The 23176-nt window shown below is 38.0% G+C and overlaps 1 protein-coding gene across 1 annotated transcript in view; it reads right to left on the minus strand.

Annotated features, from left to right (window-relative positions):
* The window catches only part of slc4a4a (solute carrier family 4 member 4a), a 69247-nt gene that overhangs the window by 17143 nt on the left and 28928 nt on the right, over positions 1 to 23176 (minus strand). Inside the window, 16 exon segments of the mRNA XM_034118336.1 lie at positions 478 to 536; positions 2174 to 2472; positions 4081 to 4214; positions 4298 to 4315; positions 4317 to 4472; positions 4924 to 4988; positions 4991 to 5044; positions 6042 to 6132; positions 6134 to 6196; positions 7494 to 7582; positions 8140 to 8148; positions 8341 to 8488; positions 13045 to 13065; positions 13067 to 13122; positions 17178 to 17330; positions 19010 to 19170. Of these exon segments, the coding sequence (XP_033974227.1) occupies positions 478 to 536; positions 2174 to 2472; positions 4081 to 4214; positions 4298 to 4315; positions 4317 to 4472; positions 4924 to 4988; positions 4991 to 5044; positions 6042 to 6132; positions 6134 to 6196; positions 7494 to 7582; positions 8140 to 8148; positions 8341 to 8488; positions 13045 to 13065; positions 13067 to 13122; positions 17178 to 17330; positions 19010 to 19170 (1576 nt within the window).

Raw genomic sequence — 23176 nt, forward strand, 5'->3', positions numbered from 1 at the left:
TCAGAATATTGTCGAACTGACAAGCACAACTTTCTTCTTCAACTCTTATCTTTCACTTACCAAACGGGGTTGGTTTGTAATTTGTGACCCAATTTCAAAGAGTCTTTTTTAAGATTGTCGAAGAATTCCAGCGGCATTCAAACCAAAGTGTTGCATAACTTAAATCCATGAAATAGCCACAGTAAACTACCGTACATAGATGACGTACTGTGAGTACTATTACTTACTTAGTACGTTTTTAAATGAAAAACATTTGTAACAGAGTATTTGTACAACACTGTCAGGCTGCTACTTTTACATATGTAAAACATCTGGGTACTTCTTCCACCACTGAGGACATATTATATATCAAACTGAGACAATATATATGTATATTGCAATAGTCTTTTTAACTTTTCTATTAGTTGTTCTTTCTTTTTTCGGTCGCAGAAAGAAAATAATAATAAAATAAACATGGGTCAAAACAGGATCTCTTACCAGTTCAGTGTTGTTCCAGTACCAGCTTGAAGCATCTCCAACCACATCTGTACTGTTCACTGAGGAAACACAACAACAGTTTGAATTTTGCATGCATAACAAATATCCGAAGAGAAAAAGACAAGTTGTCTGAAACGGCGATTTAACAGCAGCACGCTGTCTTTTAGTCTATCAAAAGTTTGCTCCTATGTCGGCTGTTCAGGGAGTATATGGGTGTGATTCCTAGATCAATAAGGCGAAAAAGGTAAATGATCAGACTGTGGAATAATTTGCTTCATATGTCAGAACCTAGAACCCAGAACCTCTTTTGGCAATGGAGCTTCATGTCGTTATTGAGGCAGCTGAATTACAATAAATGTATAAAAGTAGTTTATCCTGCAGCATGAACACTGTTAGAAGAAAGTACTTGGTCAATTTGAAGAAATGTGGTTCAAGATATTTTGTAAGAAGAAAAATGACGAATATATCAAGCACAATTATAATTCTGGATATTGTGTTTTAGCAAACTCATGAAGAATTCAACGGTCTTAAGTTTCACAGTTGACACAGGGAATCCTTCCTCTGGCCCTTTGAAGTTGGTTGATTATGGAAAACAACATGTTTTGTAAATTATGTCAATTATGAAAACTTGAGAATGTTTTTCTGCACTGTCCTTATAATGACAAGTTGAGAACATTTATATCAAATGCTGAGGCCGTTCAAAATATTGTTGGTGCAATGAAAATGACAACAAACGGAAAAAAGTTGATAACCTTTGTTTCTATAGATAGGAAAAAGCTATTTGGTTTATTTGTTTAGTATTATTTATAATTCCTACTCTATACTAGTATAGTTACTGTGGTTTCTGGTCTCTTTTTCTAAATATTCATGGAAGCATATTATTGCTTGCTACATTGGAAATCAGAATCATGTAGCACGCATGTTCAATGAGCATAAATCCAGAATTGTATTATCCCAACAAAAGCTTAGTTACCTTGGTTACATGCTCACATTCAGCATGTTAGCAAATACCTGTAACACCAAAGTCTGTAGCAAATTGCCAGACAATCCAATTGTTAAGAGATTTGACTCTGTGGGGGGTGGGGAGTGCTGTAGCTCACTGGTTTTAAGCTCAATGACATCATTATAGTTCTGCTGGCAATATTTCTAACAAAGCCTAAATATGCCCCAAATAGGTTATCTCATCGACAAATATCTACCAACCAACATTTCCATCTATGTCCCATCTTTGTTACAAACCATAGACCGTTTATATAGAGGACAACAGCCGCAGAGGATTACCAGAAGGGCTGCCCCCCTCTTCATCTCCCAACCTCAGTTAGAACATATAATAAAGAGGACTGTGACGTATCATCAACACATTGAAAAAAGGCATCAGTTCACAGGAACATCTTCTGTATTGTTCAAGATAAATGTACAGTTTTTAATCAACGTTTTCTGGTGGCTTTGAAGACAGCAAATATAGCTTATTTAGTTCCCTGTTGCAAAAGGGCTGTCTGACAGCCAGCTTAAGAGGTATAATACTCTAAATAAAGTGTAAACCTAAACTGATTTGGATTTATTTGACTAGGGTAAAAAAGATTTCACTGCTGCCTCAATGTTTCGCTCTGTTGGTTGGCAAACTGATCTCAAAACCTGGAACAGCTAATGGGTTAATCCATATGAATGTCTAATAAGCAGCCATGAGTAAAAACACCCCAAAGTTAAACAACATCTCACCTAAGAAAGCCGGGGGCCATACAGAGGCATTCATATTGTGTCACGTAGTCCATCTTGAAATCTGAGTTGATGGGGTAGTGGTGAGTTAGTTTGAGCATCTTCTTGAAGGCATCGTAGATGAAGATGAAGCTGATGAGGCAGGAGAAGCCCTCCTCAGTGAAGCGGGTGAAGTACTGAACCAGGTAGCTGGCGTCAGTGGCCACGAGCACCAGGCAGTAGAACGCCGACCACAGGCCGATCCACAGGCGGAACTCCAGGTAGTCAAATTCATTATCTCTGAATGGAAAAAATAACACACCAAATATCAAAGAATATAAATAGAGAAATATATAATATAGGTTTTATACGAACAGAGGGACACAGAATAGAACATCTTGAGAATATAGTTGTTAAAGTTGGAAAAACTCCATACATTTCATGAATAAAGTATAAATATCATATCCCTTATTTACTTAAATCTGTCTTGTCTCTAAAAACGCATCTATTTTCGATTGTACATTGGCAATTAAATTATTGCTGAAAAAACAACACAAAGCACTTGTTGAGTTTAAAGGGGACCTATCATGCAAAATGCACTTTTTGATGTCTTTTATACATAAACATGTGTCCCCGGTGCGTCGGGGAACTCACGCAGCATCAGAAAATAAAACCCTCTCTCTTTTCCTCCGTACCCAAATCTTTTTAAAAACGGGGTGGGGGGGCCGGGTACAACGAGGCGGATACAGATTTGCTGCCGATATGACATCAAATCGGCGGCGGACCCACAGAAAGTTGCTATCAGAAAACAATGCCTGACGTGTTTTGGACGTAATCTCGTCGTTGTTTGCATTAGCAAGCCTCGCTAACACTCAGAGCTAACCTGTACTGGAGAGCACATGTGTTTAAAAAGCAGGAAATAAACCCGCAAGAGAAAAAGCATTTGAGCTCCATACTGTTTCAGAAATAATCCTGATGTGGTTTAGAACAGGATGGCGTTTTATCACAGCAGAATTTTACTTTATCTCCGGTAGAATTCTGATCAGGCATTAGCTCCGCCTCCTCCTTTTTTTTTTTCAAGCTAAGGACCCAAAATCCGCGTAACTAATTCACCCAGCACTTACTATGGTATGATCATGCTTGAAGTGAATATATCTGCACTTTCCCTTGTTGTTCGGAGTTTGATTCTTTATGGTTTTTGCACTTATGTAAGTCGCTTCGGATAAAACCGTCAGCTAAATAATATGTAATGTAATGTCTCACATGCTTACTGCGTCTGCATATTAAAGTCATGAAGTTATACGACCTGATTCCTTTTTTAACTATTTCCAAATAAAAATTGCAAAAATGTCTCTACTTTAATATTATAATTTGTATATGATGTTCCTTTAACGAAAAAAGGTACAATTATCCTGGTGAAATTTTCGAAATGCCACCCTCTTCTTCATTAAAATCTATAATCTGAGAATAAAAGAACAACGGGTGTTTCTTTTTTCAATGTAAAGTCCTTTCACAGTGTATGTGCACTAGATGCTTTAGGTTTCCTTATCACACTTTTGCAAATTGAATATTGTAACAGTAATTAGCATCAAACCTATTTGTTGTGCCTACAAATCATGCTTGAACGCTCACCCCTTAAAATTGTATTTTAAAAGACTCTCCAGCTTCAGCTGATGAAATGCGAAATGTCAAACTCTGCACATTCAACATTCTTTACACCCAAATATTTACACAGTCGCCCTGATACTCTTCATGACTAACAATAACATTCATAGGCCGGATTGGAGCTTCATAAATACATAACTAAACCAACCCAAGTTTACAATGATTATAAATTCCTTGTCAAGATCTGAACCATCCATGATTAGCTACTGGGCCTCTGGAAAACTCAGGAGATGGAGAAAGTACCTGCTGAAATTGAAGAGCAGCCGTTCAAACACCAGAACAGGACCTGTGCTGCTGAGGATGGTGAGAGGCTGGCCGGCAAACAGACAGAAAATCCCCCCGGTGATCGCTGTGCCCAGAAAACTCTCCAACACACCCTGCACACATGAAGGGGAACCGTAAGGGAATCATTCAGAACATAAACGCTCTGGAAAAACGGCCCAAAAAATCACAATCTGACCTGCATGTTTTCTGTAGCAGTCCCCCAGCAGACCCCCGAAAGTGATGGCGTTCGTCACAGTTCCCAGGTAGATAAACAAAATGGCCGACAAGGACTGGATGTGAATTGCATCGGTGAAGTCACTGACAAAGAAGGGCACTTTTCTCTTGATGTCAAGTAGGAGACCCCCACAAACCTGAAAACAGTGAAATAAAGGGTGTGTTTTTTTCAACTATTATGGACCAATGAGCTAGAGAAACATATGTTGGATATGTACCTAAAGTATGCTGAGAACTGCAATACAAGAATCTTTTTCAAAAAACATGACTTATGCAACAGTGCTTTGGCATTTTTGACATTTTTCTCTGGATAACAGTAGGATTATTGTGTACTGTTTTAAAATGTATTTTAGCTGTTGAATGTTCATGTTGTACTGTTTGAAATGCCTTGGAATGCAGTAAACAGAATGAAAGATGAATGAATATACACAAGCTGTCCATTTTTCATTGCTCCAACTGCTTAAGGCAAGTAACTTTTCTAAGACCTTTCAATGGTTTAAAGGCAATTTGGTTATTTAGTTAAGGATCCACAGGAACCCGGATTCTTGTATAAAAACAGATATTTAAAAATATTTGTTTTCTCTCCACAATTTCATACTTTCCGGTCTTCTTCAGCTCGTCCCCTGTAGTGTGTCCCCCTCCTCCGTGACCTCATCATGAGGCATGTCTCCGTTCATATGAGAGTCTCCTCCTGCATACATGTTTTTCCCTGAAATACAGAAAAACACCAACAGTTTTGTTCAGTTTTGCAGGGCACTTCACCTTAAAGTTATCTGGAGCATGTCTTTTTTTTTAACACTACTGAAGGTAACAGTTGCTTTTTGCTGTGAAAATGTCTGTCAGCATTTTCTCATGGCCTCTTTTCTTGAGTTTTAAATCAGACGATGTGCGTGATTAAATAGTCCTGATTGATCAGTGCTCACATTCAGTATGTTTGTAGTTTACTGAGTTAAACTGCGAGTTTTAAATAAAACACACAGCTGCTCTTTCATATTTTATTTATTTAAACACTTTGCTGTACAGCTTGACGCACTTCAGTGATTTTGCAACCTTTGCTGTTCTATAACGTTATGTAGTCAGTGCATACACAGCATACGATCGACAGATGTGTGTCTCTTTACATATTTAATGCAAGATAGATCTTGTACGTGCTAGCATTTTCTTAGTTTTCAGGTGATTCAAATATGTGATTTTCCATTGTTGGAACCTGTTGCAGACACTTTTTACACTTTGATTCCAGCTGCTTCTAAAGCTTAACACCTCACTGGACATACTGTATAACAGAGGTGAATGTTTTTCAAGTACAAAGTAAGTCTTAAGATTCCTCTATGTGGAAACAGGTTTAATGAAATGACCAGCGGACAACTACGCAGCCTGTAGAATCAGTGTAGTATTAGATAAGATAACAACTAGAAAGTCACTTTTTACAATCCTCAAGTTACTAGAAAAATACTCTAAGAAAGTGAAATTATTTTTTCCCCACGGCCTTCTGTGCTGGTAGAAATCTATAGAGTGTAAAGACATAAAACATGTGAGGCTCTATTGGTCTGCTACCTGGAAGTGTCTCTAACTAATAGACAGCATGCTCTTTAATTTAAACGCCAACATTGTGCAGTGTTAAACAAACCATTGTGTGTATGTTCAGCAGAGCTAAAGAATCATCAGTAAGTAGGATTATGATAGCTTCACATTAAAAGTGTTTGACCTTTTGTCAGAGGAGGGCAGGGATTTGGGAGGCTCTATCCTGATGGCTGGATCCCACTCTCCAGGAGGAAGCACGATCACCTCGTCCAGGAAACTCATCGATACCGGCCAGCAGGTCTTCTCTGTCCTTGGCCTTATACGCAATGTCATGAAATACCTTAACACAAACAGAGAGGGACGAGGCATTTAAGTGTAAATGAAATCTGCCAAATGCAATATCCTACAAAGAACAAACAAATGATTGTGGTATAGAACAGTGATTCTCAAATGGGGGTACGCGGACCCTAGGGGTACGTTGGGGTACTGCAGGGGGTACGTGAGATAAAAAAAAAAAAGGTTAATTAAAAAAAATACCATGCATGATTACAACATAATCTTAGTACAATAAGTGAAATGGAAACACAATTTTATATAAAATATTTCGAGAACCACCAAGGGGGTCCTCATATAAACATGTCAAATTTGTGTATGTATTTTATAGTTTTTCATAATATATCATTTGTTCATTGGTTTTGTTAACATATTTACTTCAATTGAAAAACTCCTTGGAAAAATCGTTATGTATATGCTCTTTTTTTTTCATGCACAAAGATGAAAAAATCCTTAGTTTGTTGAAATTCATGCATGAAGGAGTTAATAAATCACACACTGAGGAACATCACTATATTTTAATTATTTATATAGGCTTTTTTCTATCAAAAATGTTCGGGGCCGGTCAGGGGGTACTCGGCTGAGAAAATGTTTCAAAGGGGGTACATTACTGAAAACAGTTTGAGAAGCACTGTCCTAGAGCACCAATGGAGCAATGTTGATCATCCCAAAACCCTTTGGATGTATTTTACCAACAAATGTGTAGTTTCAGACTAGAAATGTACTATTTGTGTCTGAATACATTTGGAAAACTACTACTGCTCACATTAGACTGAATTTGCAAGCAACATATTTTTAAATTGTATCTGGTCGAAATACTACAATGTTGATACAATGAATACTAACAATAAACACTTTTTCCTCACAGGACAATTAGTGTATACCTGATTAATAAAACATACTTTTCAAATGATGGTCTAACAGGAAGTACACGTCTCATGTTTTTTGGGAAATTGATTGTCATCATACACAGGATGGATAAATGGATCAAGCTGAGAACATTATCCAATTGAATACCAAAATACCATAAGCTCTGTCACAAAATTGAACAAAATGTAACTTGAATAAATATTACACGTTTCAGACATGGCTATTAGCAGTCATTCATTCCTTTTTTTCTATGTTCCTATTTACCGCCAATCCATTTCTTGATGGCAAGGACCTTTGTTAACAAAACTGGCAAGCAACAACTAACTGTAAGTCAGATATAGGTTACAGCTACAACACGCCTCTCTCTGGGCTTAAGCCGATGATGTAAGTATCTTGACAGGCTTACAGCTGATGTGTGTTAGTGGCAGTCTCACCTCATCTGACATCAGCGTGGCGATGGCTCGGCCAATCTCATGGTACGAATTGGCTTTGCCTTTGGGTCCAAGCAAGATGAATAAAAAATCTGCCAATGGGACAAAATCATTGAGTAAGTGTGTATGTAATGTAATGTGTCGTCATTTAATGGATACAGCTTTGAATTCAGTATAAATCCGTGATGTAATATCCATGAAATAATTATGCTTTTCTCATCATCTGCAGCCTTTTCATTTTATTTAGTGAACAGTTATTCACATATTTCTAAGCTTTGGACACACTCACTACAAGCACCAAAATATTATCATTTGGTCCAATCCATCCATTGAAATCCCTCCCAAATATTTTCCATGCTACATTATATGTGTTTTACATTAATATACCTATGACACAATATGTCAACATAGCAGAGAAATCTTTTAAGGACATTATATAACGTACGAGTTCAACAGGACTTCAGCATTGCTTTATGGCATCTTGTTTACAAACAACACTACTGACACCAGTTTAGTGTCGCACCTGTAGTTTTATGAACCTCATCAAAAGCCAGAGAACAAACAGTTAGACACAATAAAGGAAAAGCCTAATCCAAACTGTTATGTTAACTATGCAATTATAGATAAATAAAATATATAGATGCCCTACTTGTACCCACTTTTTGTTTGTTTCGGGTGCATATTTTCAGACTTTCTTTATCATAATCTTTTTACAGATTTCTATTGGTGTTATGAAACCTTGGTATCTGTTAGGACATGTTGGACTGATGCAGCTTTCACTAGTTTTACTTGAGCTTATATTTAAGAATTCCTTTAGTTCTGACACAAATCTCAGCCACCTTGTGGGAACAGGGACCCTCTGTTAAGGCTCCCAGCATCACAGCTTGCTGCAGACGAACAAACGCCACAAACGGTGAGTCCAGGAAGTCCACCTCCCCCACCAGCACATTGGAGGCCTCGGCGTCTCTCGGCAACTTCTTCATGAACTTGTTCCTCAGCTGAAAGTACAAAAGAGGAGACATTAAGTGTTATGTTCACACCAGCAAGCTACCCGACACGACTGAATATAAACAACCTATATCAAACAGGACAATCCCTTTCAGCCTAAATACCAAACCAGGAGGCTCCCATGCTATCTAGGTAAGAAACAAGTAGTAACATGAGGTCCGTATTTCTTTCTCTTCTAGTGACGGTGAGATGTCTAAAGATGGGGTCAGACACCTGCTGGGCTTCACAGGTTCAACAACTCAAAAAGACATTAAAGTCTTGCAAATGTGTTTTTGAGGAGCTGTTTCCAAGTTGTAAAGAAAGGAACATACCAGTGTTTTTGCATGTTTAACCCACTAAAGTGTTTTAATTTCTATTCTTTCTTGGAACATATACTAGTGATAACGTAGGTTTTTTGGATTCGAATGGCTGGTTGGAAGATCTAACCAATTAAAGAATAACTACACACACTGTTTGTTTGATGAAAGAGAACCAAGTAAGAATGACCTCTTTGTTAAGTAAATTGGACTGAGAAGATCCCCATTAATTTAATCTACTCGTATTTTTATGCCACAATGTTATTTGCTTCATTAGATGTTCCATATAATAAAAATAGTGGAATGTTTATGACCAGATTGAGATCATTAATAAATAGATCAAAGAAAAAGAACCATAAACATCGAGACAAGATTGTCATGGAAAACTAGTGGGTTATTTATTCACTTTAAAACAGCAGAGCAAGCAGGAATCATTTACTGAGACCCAGCAAGTGACAATTCAAAGCACCTCTGAATCATTATGGTCCCATTCAAGTGTGTTCTGCATAAATATTAGTGCAAATAACACTATTTTATTTAACAGTTCAACTTGAATTTTGAAGACAATTAATTCAGAAGTAAGCGGGTTCTTATTCAATGGGAAAGAGGCTCCATAGGTCCACTGGTTTCAAATAAATAGAAGGATTAGATGCACTTATTTAATGAGTTAGGCGGGCCCATTCACAACCTATACAAAAATCCTTAAGATAATGTAAAAACATGTTGCAAAGTTATGTGAAACTGGACAGAATATACATTTTTGGTCAATATGTATGCAATATAGCTAGTTTATATCAAAGCGGTGAAATGTAATATTGCCCATTTTATTTCAACTGTAACCACATGCACGTGCAAAATGTGTGCACAATGCAATAAAGATGCCAAATGGATTGGACTAAGAAGATCACCAAGAATCTATAATGCTTCATTATCTCAACTCTGGCGCATTATAAAATAAACATTTATTTTCCTCTGATTCTAGGTGGGACCACAGTGTTAACTTGCTGTTTATGTTTTCTTCTATTTTATAAGGATTCTTTCATGTAAAGCCTTGTTAAAATAAACCACCTGTCCACATACCTGTGAATACCAAACTGAGGAAGACTACTATCTGTCTTTTTAAAATCCACTGAGCCAGGATTTAAATTGGATTAGATCACAAACAACTCTGGCATTTTCTCCAATCAAAGTAAGGCTGCCAGTAAGCCACACATACTAGAAAACAAAACAACTTATATAGAACTTATATAAGAATTATGGCTAAAAACTTGTTTAGTGAGGTCACAGTGACTTTGTCCACCAAATTCTAAGGGGAAATGGATATCATTTTTCCAGTCTTTACAACCTCTAAAAAACATTTACATCTAAGAGTCAGCATTCATCCATTCACACCCCATTCATGCAGAGGCAGAGGTTGCCATTCGATTGAAATACAAATACAAAATACAACTCCAATTAGAGGGTATCTTGCCCAAAGACAGATTGGCATGCTGACTGCGGGGGTTAGGATCGAACCCCCAACCTTGAAATGTAATTCCCTAGACCTCGGCTATCGCTGGCAGGGAGCCGTAACAAACTTAGTCAGACAGCAGTTTCGTCATTGTAAAATAAAATGGGTCCAAAATAAGATGGAAGTAAGAATAAAACTGTAAATAAAGAGACTTATTTTCTTCATCATTGGTTTCAACCAACAATAACAACGTTTAAAAACAGGACAAAAAGAACAAAATGGCTGTTGTTCACTTGTCATCCAGCCCGCCAAAAATACAGATAATGCACTGACAGGGTCGCTGCCATCAACCTCTGAGGACTTGAATCCCATAAACTTGTTCTTCTTGGCAAGATCCAAACACATCCCATTAGCGGCTTTAGAGGCGTGTTGGCAAGACATTTGTCTGTAAATGATTGATCCGAAAGTTAACCTGCGTAACTTCACACCCTGACCTGAGTCCAATCACTGCTAATCCATAAACTACGCACATGCATGTGTTCCCGTCACACTTCAGTCTGAACCGCCATGATGCACAAATCTACTTGTAAACATTTTTAAGATCCTAAATCACATGACTTTTTGTTAAAATTGTTGTACTGCTCATTGCTCCCTACCTCTTAAAAGGGTTAGTTTACATACATTCCCCAAAAATAATAATTCTTCATTACCTGTAGTAGTTCTCATAATAATTATGATATTATAAATTACTATTTTCAAATAGATAAGATATGTTACACACCAGGTACCACAACATTCTCCGTCGAACAATGCAGCGATGAACCAAGATTTTAGTGATTGAAACTCTACACTTTTTATAATTTAGCACTGAATATTACTTCTGAATGTGTTTTCTGCCTCTAACATGTGGTCAGTAATGAGGGCCTGTGGGATCAGAGGAAATGTCTGAATGGTATTTATAGTCTGATTTGGTGTGGAAGAGCTTCAGTTTAGGAGATGTGCATCCTGTCTGCATGTCTGTCCCACAGGAGGACTAACTGGGTTGGTGTGACCTAATTCTCTTCCCCCATGCAGAGGCCTATTCTGGTGTGAGATGAACCAATGGCTGCTGTGAACTCTAACTGTTCCGCTATCAATGGTGTTCACAGTTAGGTGTTTACAGTAAGGTGTAAGCATCCAGAAAAACACCAATGCATATTTCCTACATTACCTTTTGCAAAATAATGTGATATATCGTTTAGTTTTGCCACTAATCCCATCTCAGAAGTCAAGAATACCCTCAAAATGGAAAATGAAACCAAAACTGGAATGTAAGGTCTCTTATAATAAGACATTTTGGGTTTAGGGTTGGGTTTAGGGTTAAAGATGTTGTTCTCTTTGGGCCTATCAAACCATTTCGGAAATACCAACCAATCAGTGCTGACGGGGATTTTTTGAAAGGATGGGTTCGAAGCATTTAAAACAGAGGGAGAATACAGGTATTCTCAGAAAATATTGAGAAAAAATACGTTTTTAGAAAAACACTAAATCATTTGAACATGTTTGAATAGAAACCCAAAATACGCTAACCTGAAAGTGAGTATAATACGTTAACTTGCAACGAGTGCATTGAGCCCAGCATAGGTGCTTCTACATCACATATGAATATAAATATAAACACTATGAAGTACATGATTGAGTAAAAGCTAAATAATCTTTATCAATACAGCACTGACTGGCTTCAAAACCAATTAAGACAGCGTTCATTTTCTCCCAGATGCTTGGTAACCATTGAAGAAGCTAAAGTATTTCATCTGCTACACAAATGAGGGAAATTCATTGATAAACACAAAGAAAAAGTCCTCCATATCTCCTCTGAGTGGGACAGATAATCTATGACATACTGTATCTTAAAGTTCTAGTGGACTGGAAAAGAATGAACGTATGTTTGGGTGTGTACTTTTCGTTGTCACTTAATCATTGATTTAGCATTCATTTGTCTTTCTGTTAGTCATTGTTCCAAAGATCCTTTGCCTAAGCGTCATCCTCGCTTCAGCAATCATTCTTAACTGCACATTAAAGGAGGAGTTCATTCAGATTTCCTGGACTCAATAAACTGCTAAGTAGAGATATTACATAAGAACTTGGATATATGTACTACAGACTTGGCTGTGGCAGGTTGAATCCAGCTGCAGCAGGCCGGGTGATGACGACAGCAGATGGGACAGTGTACTTTACACAATCTAAACTCTGCTCTGAGCCAGCAGCCACAGTGTGCTCTGACTGGTTCCTGCACCTCTGCAGTGGATAAAGCTACTTTCAGGCTAACATGTTAGCTTTGCAACGCCAGCCAGTGATTTTGTCCTTTTGGTCAAGCTATACTTTAAAAGGCATCTGAGTCATTTCAAGAAAATTGTTGAATAAATGACGGACAATAGCACGTTTACCACACTTCTTTTTGCACGACACAATCAATGAGATATTTAGCTTTTGATTTCTGAAAAAATCGATTACAACTTTTTCAATGTTGTTAAAGCACCTAAAAATAATTCTCAATTGGCTATTTAAATAAGATGAACCTTGGAGATTTTCTTTTATGATTCTATACTTCCTAGATTGATCTGATATGTAAAAACGCTCACAATAATTCTCATAGAGATTTAAGATATCGTAATTGGATGAATCTGTTCATAAAATATTTGCCATCTGTCAATAGAAACAGCAACAGAGATATCAGCTTCATATTCAAGTAATACAAATGTTTTCTTGTATTCTATGTTAACAAATTAACTTACACAATCAAGTCATTAGGCTGACTCACCTGGTCTTTTTCTGGTTTGTCCAGAAATGTCGTTCATACTGCTGGAGGTCAGGTTCCGGGGAGTTGTAGCAGGACTATCTGTAAAAAGAACATATCAAACCCTGTAGAGTTAGATCTTGGTGAAGGTGAAGCTGGTCTAAGAACTAAAGTGGGAGTAAAAAAGGATGGCAGAGACCGCAAAAAAGCCAGTGGCCCAGACAGTTTGCTCCCAGACAGTTCACCATTAAACTAACACCGGAGGACACGTTCCTGACTAAATGATGGTCACTATTTAAGCTAACTTTAAAGTATTGTACTCATATGTCATTGTCTAATAAGGATAGCCCCTGGTATGAATAAAGTCTTCTGAAAATTGAAAACAGCCACACCTAACAATTTTCAGTCGGATGTGGAATTTTCCATGATATTTTTCTAAGATCAGCATACAGCCTTCCCTAGATATATGATCATTTCCGCCAGTATAAACCCTACCAACTCTTAAAACACAGCACAAAAACTAAATTAGTGTTTGGCCCACTTAATTCTACAACAATCATGAAATGTTTTTTTTGTGTAGACTTGGCTAAAATGCCCAAAGCATTGCCTCCTAAAAAAAAATATAAATATACAAATTAGCTTTTCTCATATTGAGCATCTATCCTTACTAGAACATTTGATTATCTTTACATCAAAGCGGTAGTGTGGTTCCTCCTATGAGGCAGGTGAGCAGCAGACTGATAGATGCTCTGCTGACTTCTGGTTTTAACCCGTCAACTTGAGCGTTGAAGATCTGACAGTCGAACGTGACCTCACTTTCTTCCTGGAGCTGTCAGGGATGAGAGAGAGTATCCACAGCGGTACAAATCTCAGAGAGCAAATTCTGAAGCCACTGAAGCCTTTCAACTGCCACCTGAGGATTTCGGGTAATAACATGCTTGACAGTATGATGCAGCCGGTGTAAATGATGTAGAGTAGATACAGGAATAAAGTAAACAGGATTCCTAGCCAAATCTAGATTGAAGGATTTGGAAATAACATTTAAATAAAGGCAGAGTTGGAAGTGGAGTTGTATGAGGAACTTATATATAGTCAGTCAGACAGGGTAAATATATTTTAGCCACGTGAAAAAAAAATCTATATCGGTTTAGTGTACTCTATATTTAAAATATTTGACCTCGCCGTCAAACAGCTATTCTACGTTTGGTAGAAAATCTGTTAAACTAATAGGAATGAAAAACTATTCAAAGCCACTACTACATAAAGCCAATTACTGACTACTACTGTACTTTATACATTGGGACAGGTGACATTTTACACTACAGGTTTTATGACTACGTTCCAACTGCAGCTAACCATTTTCCATTTTGACCGTTTTCACTCACATGATGTGACGAAAGTCAAATGTTCCAATGAGTCACATGGAATACTGAAAGAGTTACTGAGGCATTTTAAGAGAAATAATATTTGGGTTGGCATGGCAAATTGGCTATATTTGGTCTTTTTAAAGAGGCCTCAGTTGGTCAAATGAATTCATATATAGGTTTAATGTTTCTGTTCATACAAATACTAGCAATGATTCAGAACGGATCGGTTGTCTGCAGTGTGAACGTAGACGTGGTTCAGGTCACTTACTAAGCCAGTCCATGCTGGTACTTCTTTGGTTCTGCAAGTCCTCCATTGATATGTGACCCGACAGGCAAGTCACAGAATTGTCAAGAGGACTACGAGCTTTATTAGCAGCAGCAGGTTAACAAACCCAATCCAGGAAAGCAGAAAAGGAGGAAAAAGAGACAGAAGGAAGAGTTGATAGACAAGCCCACTGAGCCAAAGCAAGGTATTTGTTAGGAAAACACAATCAAGTAGTTAAAAGAGGAAAACATGACTTATAACTCATTTTATGTGCAGAGAAGTAAGGAAAGAGAAGTGAGGTCATTACATCTGGAGGCAATGGGCCATTGGAGAGCGTTATTTTTGACAGGAGTCGAATTGTATTATAATAAACTAGAGGATGTACTTTATCCCTGTAAAGTATAGTATCAATTATAATTATCAGTGAAGCTCGTTATCTCAGAACTTTTTTATGATGCGTTTCCATTTGACCATTCCATGAACAGGGAGCTTTTCTTTTGATGGCATCATAAACCGGCTTCATAAATCTGATAGCAGGTCATTAATAACTTCACTCTCCAAGGACCCATGGCTGCTAACAGATTAATTACATTGTCAATACAATGAGACATTCATTCATTTAATGTGTTACAATCAAAGCACCCATTTGTGTGTTGTTAACCGTCATTAGATATCAGTGTGTGTCAGGGCTGTCACTTTACTTTAGATCGCACTGCTGTAGAGACTGATTAAAGGCAGAGTTTAGGTAGCTTTCAGTTCAAGACGTTTTAAAGAGGGTAAAGAACTAAATGTAATACCTATTTGTATTTTGCAGTCATATGGACAGAAATGTGAAGGACATTCTAGAATAATTAAAGTACATAAATGAATTTACCTGTTTAAACAACACATACATATAGTTAAATTGGTTCATCCACATGTGCGGTTCCTCCTGTTTGATTGTTAATTGTCCTAATGTTAATGTCTTCATACAAAGGCAGCTTTTGGATTCATTTAGGCTCCAATGCTAAGCCATGCATTAAACAGGGTATTATCTAAAAATCTAGCTAAATCTCAAATCTTAATCTTAGAGCAGTCACCAAAATGATAATAACACTTTTTTGGGGATGCTACATTTTGCTCAGTGTGGAAACCTTTGTTATGGATTTTGATTCCATTGTTCCACCGAGCATATATCAACTTTGATGACCCTCTGGATTTGCAGTTAAAAAAAACAACAGTAGACCTATATAATCATGTTTATGTTAATAATATACTTTTTTTTATCGAATTTAAGACTGTTTAAGAACCTGAGGAAACCATGGTAATGTAAATCACTTATAAAGCGTTTTTTTCTTGCAACTCTGTCCTGCGAAAATAGTTACTTTAAATTGTTAAAGAATTTTGTTGAGTGAATTTATTTCAAAGGGCTCTGTATAAACATGGGGCATATTATTGTTACATTCATATCCTACAGCAGCTACAATTCTGTCAAGATCGCCAATTAAGTTTAGCATTAGTTTAAAAATAAGTTTGTTCTTTACATTGACTGTTTTTGTGTACATTATTTTGGAATCAGTTTCTTGGTATTAACTTTCTGGTATAACTTGAAGTGAGGCAAAGTGACAGCCCTCCCTGTGTGATGAAAGAGTTGTTACATTATACGGTGAACTAAACATTATTCTCAGAAATGTCATCAACATGAAAAAAGAAAGAAGCGAGAATTATGTCAACCTCTGTCAACAACAAGAGACTCTGACTGCATTCGCTTTAAATTATAATCTCTCTAGTTCTCAGTTAGTCATATCCTTTCAAATGACTGGCTCAGGTTTATGATCTCTCCTTTGGCCTTGGACTTTTCACACCTAGTGTCATAAAGAAATTCTTCAGAATCAGAATTTACAGCTAAGTCTTTGCAATTCAATATTAAGCAACTGTAAATGCAGTTAGTACAGTTGCCTCAGTGAGTACATGATGTTAGAAGGATGGATTAGCAACAGACATCTACTAAATGTAATTTTTCTAGTTGAATGAGAAATGTTGTAAATAGTTTGGTGAGAAAGTATGGTGAAGAAGCAGCGTTCAGTGACTATTGTATTGTATAACTATCTTATTCTTATTTAGCTTGTTTTATTTGTATTTCCTTGGCTTTTAAGAAATATAAAAATGTAATATTATAATGTTTTAATGTCATAAATCTTTTTTCTTTTTGTAAAACACTAAGGATCTCCTTCTGTTGAAATGTGTTATATAAAAAACGCCTTCCATCCTTTACTATATTAGCATAAATAAGATTATTTCAAAATAAAGTTCAAGGGTCGATATTTTTTTTGATCAGGTCTATAATAAAAACAAACTACACACCCATTATAACTTGAGTGACAATAGAAAAAACTATATTTAACTAAGGGTTCGGGTCACTAAAGCTTATTTAATTATAGGAGTAAAGTAGCTGATTTAGTTTCCTTTACACCATTTAAAAAGAAAAGAAGACTGCACCACACTGGCATCAGTATTACCGTTTTCCTGGTTGGAAAACAGCCTACTTGCACTGGAGACCGTCTTCCCGATGTCAGCCAGAGAGCGCAGGTTGGACTTCTTGGTCTGGTGGCGATGTCTCCGGAGCAACGTGTACATCACTTTGTCCTTCAGCTCTGGCTTCAGCTGGCCGATCTGTATTTGGTTGTCTGTGATCAGCTCTGAAGGTGCAGAGAGGGGAGAGGGAAAGAAGAGGGTGAGGAACGATGATTTCACTCTTTTTCTGGAGGGAAGAAAGTGTAACCACTGTTTTTAAGATTTGACAACTGTATAATTAGACCCGCCAAAAACTAGAATTGTCTTGTAATTGCTTATTTTGTCGTAAAAACCTACATTTATTCAACTTGCAGGGGGGGAAAAACACCAGCAAAGCCTCATGTCAACTGACTTTATATGCAACATAGACATTAAGATTTGAATTGAATTGCCAAAAATACAAATGAATACAAAACAAACACTTTGTGATACATGCACATGCTGCCCAAAATGTAGATCCTCTGTTCTTCCCTATCATAATAGGTCTATTTCTTCCCTTCGTGCAGCCTTCGGGAGTCTTAATTTAGTAACAACACAAAGCAAATGCGTGAGGCGACATAAAAAGTCCCTTCACTTTTGCAAGGCTTTAATTAGTGCCACCCAGACTGTAATGCTCCTGTATGAAAGTCTTCCTGGCATCATGAAACGGCTCAATCAAAAGGTCTTGGCTATTTTTAAAAAGAAGGTCAGGAGCCTGAATGGTGAGCCTCGGGGAGTTCCTCTTCTTGTGGAGGGGCAGCGCTGTTAATGGCCCATCAGTCAAGCCTGCCGGCCTCAAAGCAAGAGGCCCAGCTCCACTGTGTCCGCTCAGTCCGTGCAGCGCTCTCAATTAGATCACATTAATCACTCGCAACTGGTAACTCTTCCTCCTGCTCCTTCATGCAGACAAAAAGGAAGAGGGTTGGCTGTCCTCAAATAAGGAAGTGTGTGTCCGTTTACAAACTACTATTTGAGTTCCTCACTGTTCCAACATAAAGTACAGTGTTGGATGGACTCGACTATGGAAGCGACCTTTTGTTTCACTTAAAGCGAAACAGAGGAAGGAAGTAAATCCTCAGAGCCCCTTGTGTGATGCGCAGGAATCAATAAACCTGCACGCAACACATCGTACATCACAGAGCAGACAAAATCTAACTGGCAGACGAGTTTTCTTCTGACCTTCACTTGTGTCATTGGGTAACAGTTAAAAAAAAGACTTATACACATTAAAACTACTAAAAAACATGTTGCAGAATTCTGTTATTCACTGGAGTGATTATATGCCATTAAAAAAACCTTGGCACAATTATTTTTCGCAGAATGATTTTGTTTTAAAGAGACAATAAAATGTATTTTCTATGAATGTTTTTTTAAATGGTTACTGTGGAGCTCTAGGTATGGTTAGGACGTTAGGTGACTATAGTGTTTCTATTAAAAGGGCAATCCCCAGATTCTATATTTTAAAATTAATGTGGTAGTCATGAACAGTAGTATTCTGCCTGTGTAAACTGTAATGTCCTCTGTGGGTCTTGCAGAGTTTTGAAAAGTCTGCGAGACATTGAGTCATTTTGGTTTGGGCTTGAAGGGGATACATTTACAACAGAAAGCCTGTGTTACAAACTGATGATGACGACTTTGAAAGACATACAGCATGGAGAGTCTCGTGAAAGCACTCTATATTAAGAAGCATTAAAAGGGGGATGAAGAATTTCAAGTTTTCTGTTTTCAATCAGTCTCTTACAAGTCCCCGAACCTTTTTATGAAAAATGTGTGCTCTTTTAATAATGGTCAAGTACTGAGAAAACACCAACTCTAGCCAACTTACCAACAACCTGAGGTAGAGTGGAAGCTTCCAGGTCCAGCATGATGGTGCCCTTCTCTATGCACGTCCGCAGCTCAAAGAGGCTGTGTAAGGACAGCGTGGCCACGTGGGGTTTACTCCAGCGTTCACCTCCTTTCTCTACCTTCTCCTCAAACTTGATCCACCTGGAGGAATGAAAAGGGGCAGAAAAAGGATAGGATTAAACTGGGAACCTGAAGACAGCTACATACAGTAACAGATCATTTAAACAGGGCTTGATGTGATCTTTTACGCCATATTCTTTTAAGTACTTACAGTATGTGAAAGTGTAATTCAGCTCATTAAAGAATAATGAACTAACCTACAGATGGTGACCTTGTGAAATCAAGTATCAATACAGGATAACACAACATATGAACAGTTTTTACTGTATTAGCGTAAGGATTTATATTTTTGTTTTTCCAGGGTTTAAAGGTCCCATGTCATGGCCATTTCTACTGATCATAATTCCATTGTTGAGGTCTACTAGAATAGATTTATATTGCGCAATTTTCCAAACTCACATTGGTTTCTCATACAGCATCTCTGTATAGCATGTATATTCACTCTCTGTCCTAAACGCAGTGTTCGAAATGGGGGGGAGCCAGGGGGAGCTTGGCTCCCCTAAAGAGGGGGGTGCTCCCCTGAAGGCCAACTTTGAGATAAATAGGGGGAGCCCAAAAAAATTGTGCATATTTGTGTCACACAGATTATAAATGTTGAGTTTCTGTAATAAATAATAGTCATTGTTCATTACAGTTTCTGAATATTTGTTTTATATTTGTGAATATTTCTGGGTGTTGCCATCTGTATGTGGCGGCGCTGCATTCTTTACGCTACTTACGTTGCTATGGTTACGGCGGTGATGCCGGCGCAGTATTTGAAATGTTCATATTGATATTTTTTTAACTCTGGCTTTGTCATAAAAATATGGCGAAATGAAAACAGCCAAGCCTCGCAGCTTTGGATTCACAAGCAAAGAAGCGAAGGAGTCTAAAAATGACAACGTGAACGGAACAACTTTTAGTTGGCCGGCTGTAAGCGGCGTTAGGGTCGAGTTTGACAGCTCCACACCGAGGGAGAGGCCTGCCGATGCGGAGCCTGAAGAGGCTTCAACAACGGCCACAGCCGCCGGTGCCACCTGCACTAGCGAACCTGACGATGCCCATGAACTGCCTTTTAACTGGACACAGAAAAGATGGAGTGAGTGGAATGAAAGGTATCCATGGCTTTTCATAAAAATGTGGATGTGAGATATGCAAAGAGGCAAAAAGTACAGTATATTGATCTCCCTGCCGCTCACAGAAAAATCCACCGGAGTGCACCTTTATAAAAAATAAAAATAAATAAAAAACATAGGGCTCCCCCGAAAGCAAATGGGTAATTTGAACACTGCCTAAACGGCTTGTTGGAGCTCCTGCACCCCCCTCCCTGTGAGCCCAGTGTGCTCTGATTGGTCAGCTCGCCCACTCTGTTCTGATGAGTCCACCACTGTTACAGCGGAACATCAGTGTTTATGTGTTACAATGGCATTTGTTAGCAACCAGAAAATGACACCAATAATGACAAACAGATGCGAATGCTGTGTGGGGTCTGGGTGCCGTGTTGGCGGGACGTTGCGGACAGTGTGAGCTAGCTTACTGGTGTGGTTTCCTAGTTGCTGCGTGGGGTCGGCGAGACAGCGAGACACAGCGAAACCCAGCCCGAAACCAGCCCGAGCACACACAGACACCTGCAGCCTGGCTGTGAGTCTGTGTGTGTGCTCACACACAGACTCGCAGCCTCGCCGCGTCCCGCCGTCTCAGGCTGACAAATCCGCGGAGCTGCAGCTGAGAAAAGGTTGAGTGTGTGTGTGTGTGAGGAAGTCTGTGGATTGGTCCATTTGGACCAATCCGCGGACTTAACGTAACGGTTCCGCGGACGTAACGTAACGGCTCCGCGGACGTAACGTAGCGGCTCCGCGGATTGGTCCATTTGGACCAATGGGTCCATTGGGTCGTCGTTACGTCACTTGGTTCCCGGAAGAAACAAATGGAAAAAGAAAAATCTCCAACGAGGCGTTCTGGGGCAGCATAGACAGGTCTTTTCTGTGTTAGAGTTTTACTCGCTACAGGGTGTACTTTGAGGGTTTGTGACTTTGCAGACCGTTTACATAAAAAGCTACATAACACACAAGGGAACGGATAATAACCGGAAAAGCATGTCATGGGACCTTTAATATATTATATTATATATATATATATTACTTTTATTTGAATGGGAAATATATATATATATATTATATATATTTCCCATTCAAATAAAAGTATGTTATATTACATGTATGGAGCTGTAAATGCAAGCTGGATTGATAGAGTTGAAGCCAATATGACCTGGAAACTCACCACATAATACATTAAATATGACACAAATGCAGTGCATATATGTACGTGTCATGTTTGTCCATATACTATTGGAAATAACATCCAAAGTATATCTTAAAATGATCTTGTATGGGTTCAAGTATTAAACAGATTATGTAAAACATTTTTAACACATTTTTAAATATGATGATACATTTTCAAATGTGTATACATTCTAAGGCATTTTGGTCTAGTACTGTAAATGGTGAAACTACACCACGACTACATTCCCCTTCTACTTTAATAATAACACTTCAAAACTGCCTCTTTGTAATTAATTTCATGTTTTTTTTAATTATTAAATGTGTTGTGTGATGAACACCGGGTAGACAGGTGAGAATAATTTCAGATAAAGGTTTTTGAATCCAGAGGCAGCACTGTCATTTCTATCTCCTTCATGTATCTCTTTAATCACTTCCCATTCCCCCCTCCCTCAGAGTCAGGGAGATGAGAAACTAAACTAGTACTGAGCAGTTGTCTTTATGCCAGGGTTTTATTCGGCCAGTCTTGGCTGCAAAAGTTGCACTTGGCAGACAGCCAGCACTACCCAGCACTTGTGAGATCTTTTATTCCTTTTGGGTCCACAGAGTGCACTTGGTGAGACATTGGAACGGGTCTTAATCTCTGCAGTTATTTGCAGAATAATAATTTTGACATTAAGATGCAGGATGGATTTATTTCAACTTTAATAAGCAATGTACGCTTTAAATAAGTAACTGACATGATTTAAAGGGTTGAACTGTCCTCTTATTTCAACCTTTTCAGTCCTGCTGATCCTCTTGAATAGATTTGTTTTGTGTACACTTGTATTGTGGTATTTCAGTTGAAACTCTTGACTGCAGAGAAATTTCTCCTTTAGAGAAGAAAAAACTTGTATTTTTCCCTTTAACCTTATTTGATAGTTTCTACTTGTTTTATGTATTTTTTGTAACTGTGTTACCCTGTATAATTAATATTGTACATTGGGAAATATGACACTCAATTCTACCTCATACCTGGGAATCAATCAATGAACAACATTTTGTCTGTTTTCGATAGTTAGGTTTTTTCCTAGATGGATGCCATTACATGATCAGAAGTCTTATTCTCAAGCCGAAAGTGTCAAATGCTATGACGCACTTTCAATTCATTTACATTTTGACGTGTATCTAATCCAATCCAGGTAAAACTAAGGTAAATACTATCCCTAAAGTGTTGTATTTTTGCCTGAATGTCAAGCTCTAATGTAACTTTTTGAATGTTGACATAGTGACGCAGTTAAAGTATATCTAAGCAAATGTTTTACCAAGCTAATATCAATCACATAATGTGCATCAGGGGCAGGACAAATGCATCATCATAACTTGGCTAAGTTCTTCAGTACAATTCTGCTGCAAGTCATTTGACGAAGAGTGAACCAAAATGTAACTTTTTCAGCAGTACAATTGGTCAGAGGTTAGGATAACAGATCAACTCATGTGGAGCCTCAAACACCAGCCCAGGGATCCAGTTTCCCCCTGAGAGAGCTTCACTCATCCAGAGCTAATGATTTATAAAACAATGAGCCCATCTCTCTCCCACTAGTGGGCCACACAGGAGAAACCTGGGGAACCCTGTGTGCTCGCTTTTTCAATTCAATGCAGACAGCAAATTCCCTGATGTAAGAATAAGTTCAAGAATCTTTCTTCAGTCACTGGTGTGACTGAAAAAAACATCCAAAGCTCCAAACGATGTTTGAAGTGAACTTATTAAAATAAATGTTCTTCAAAAT

This window comes from Trematomus bernacchii, unplaced genomic scaffold (genome assembly GCF_902827165.1).
Source record: "Trematomus bernacchii unplaced genomic scaffold, fTreBer1.1, whole genome shotgun sequence".
NCBI lineage: Eukaryota > Metazoa > Chordata > Actinopteri > Perciformes > Nototheniidae > Trematomus > Trematomus bernacchii.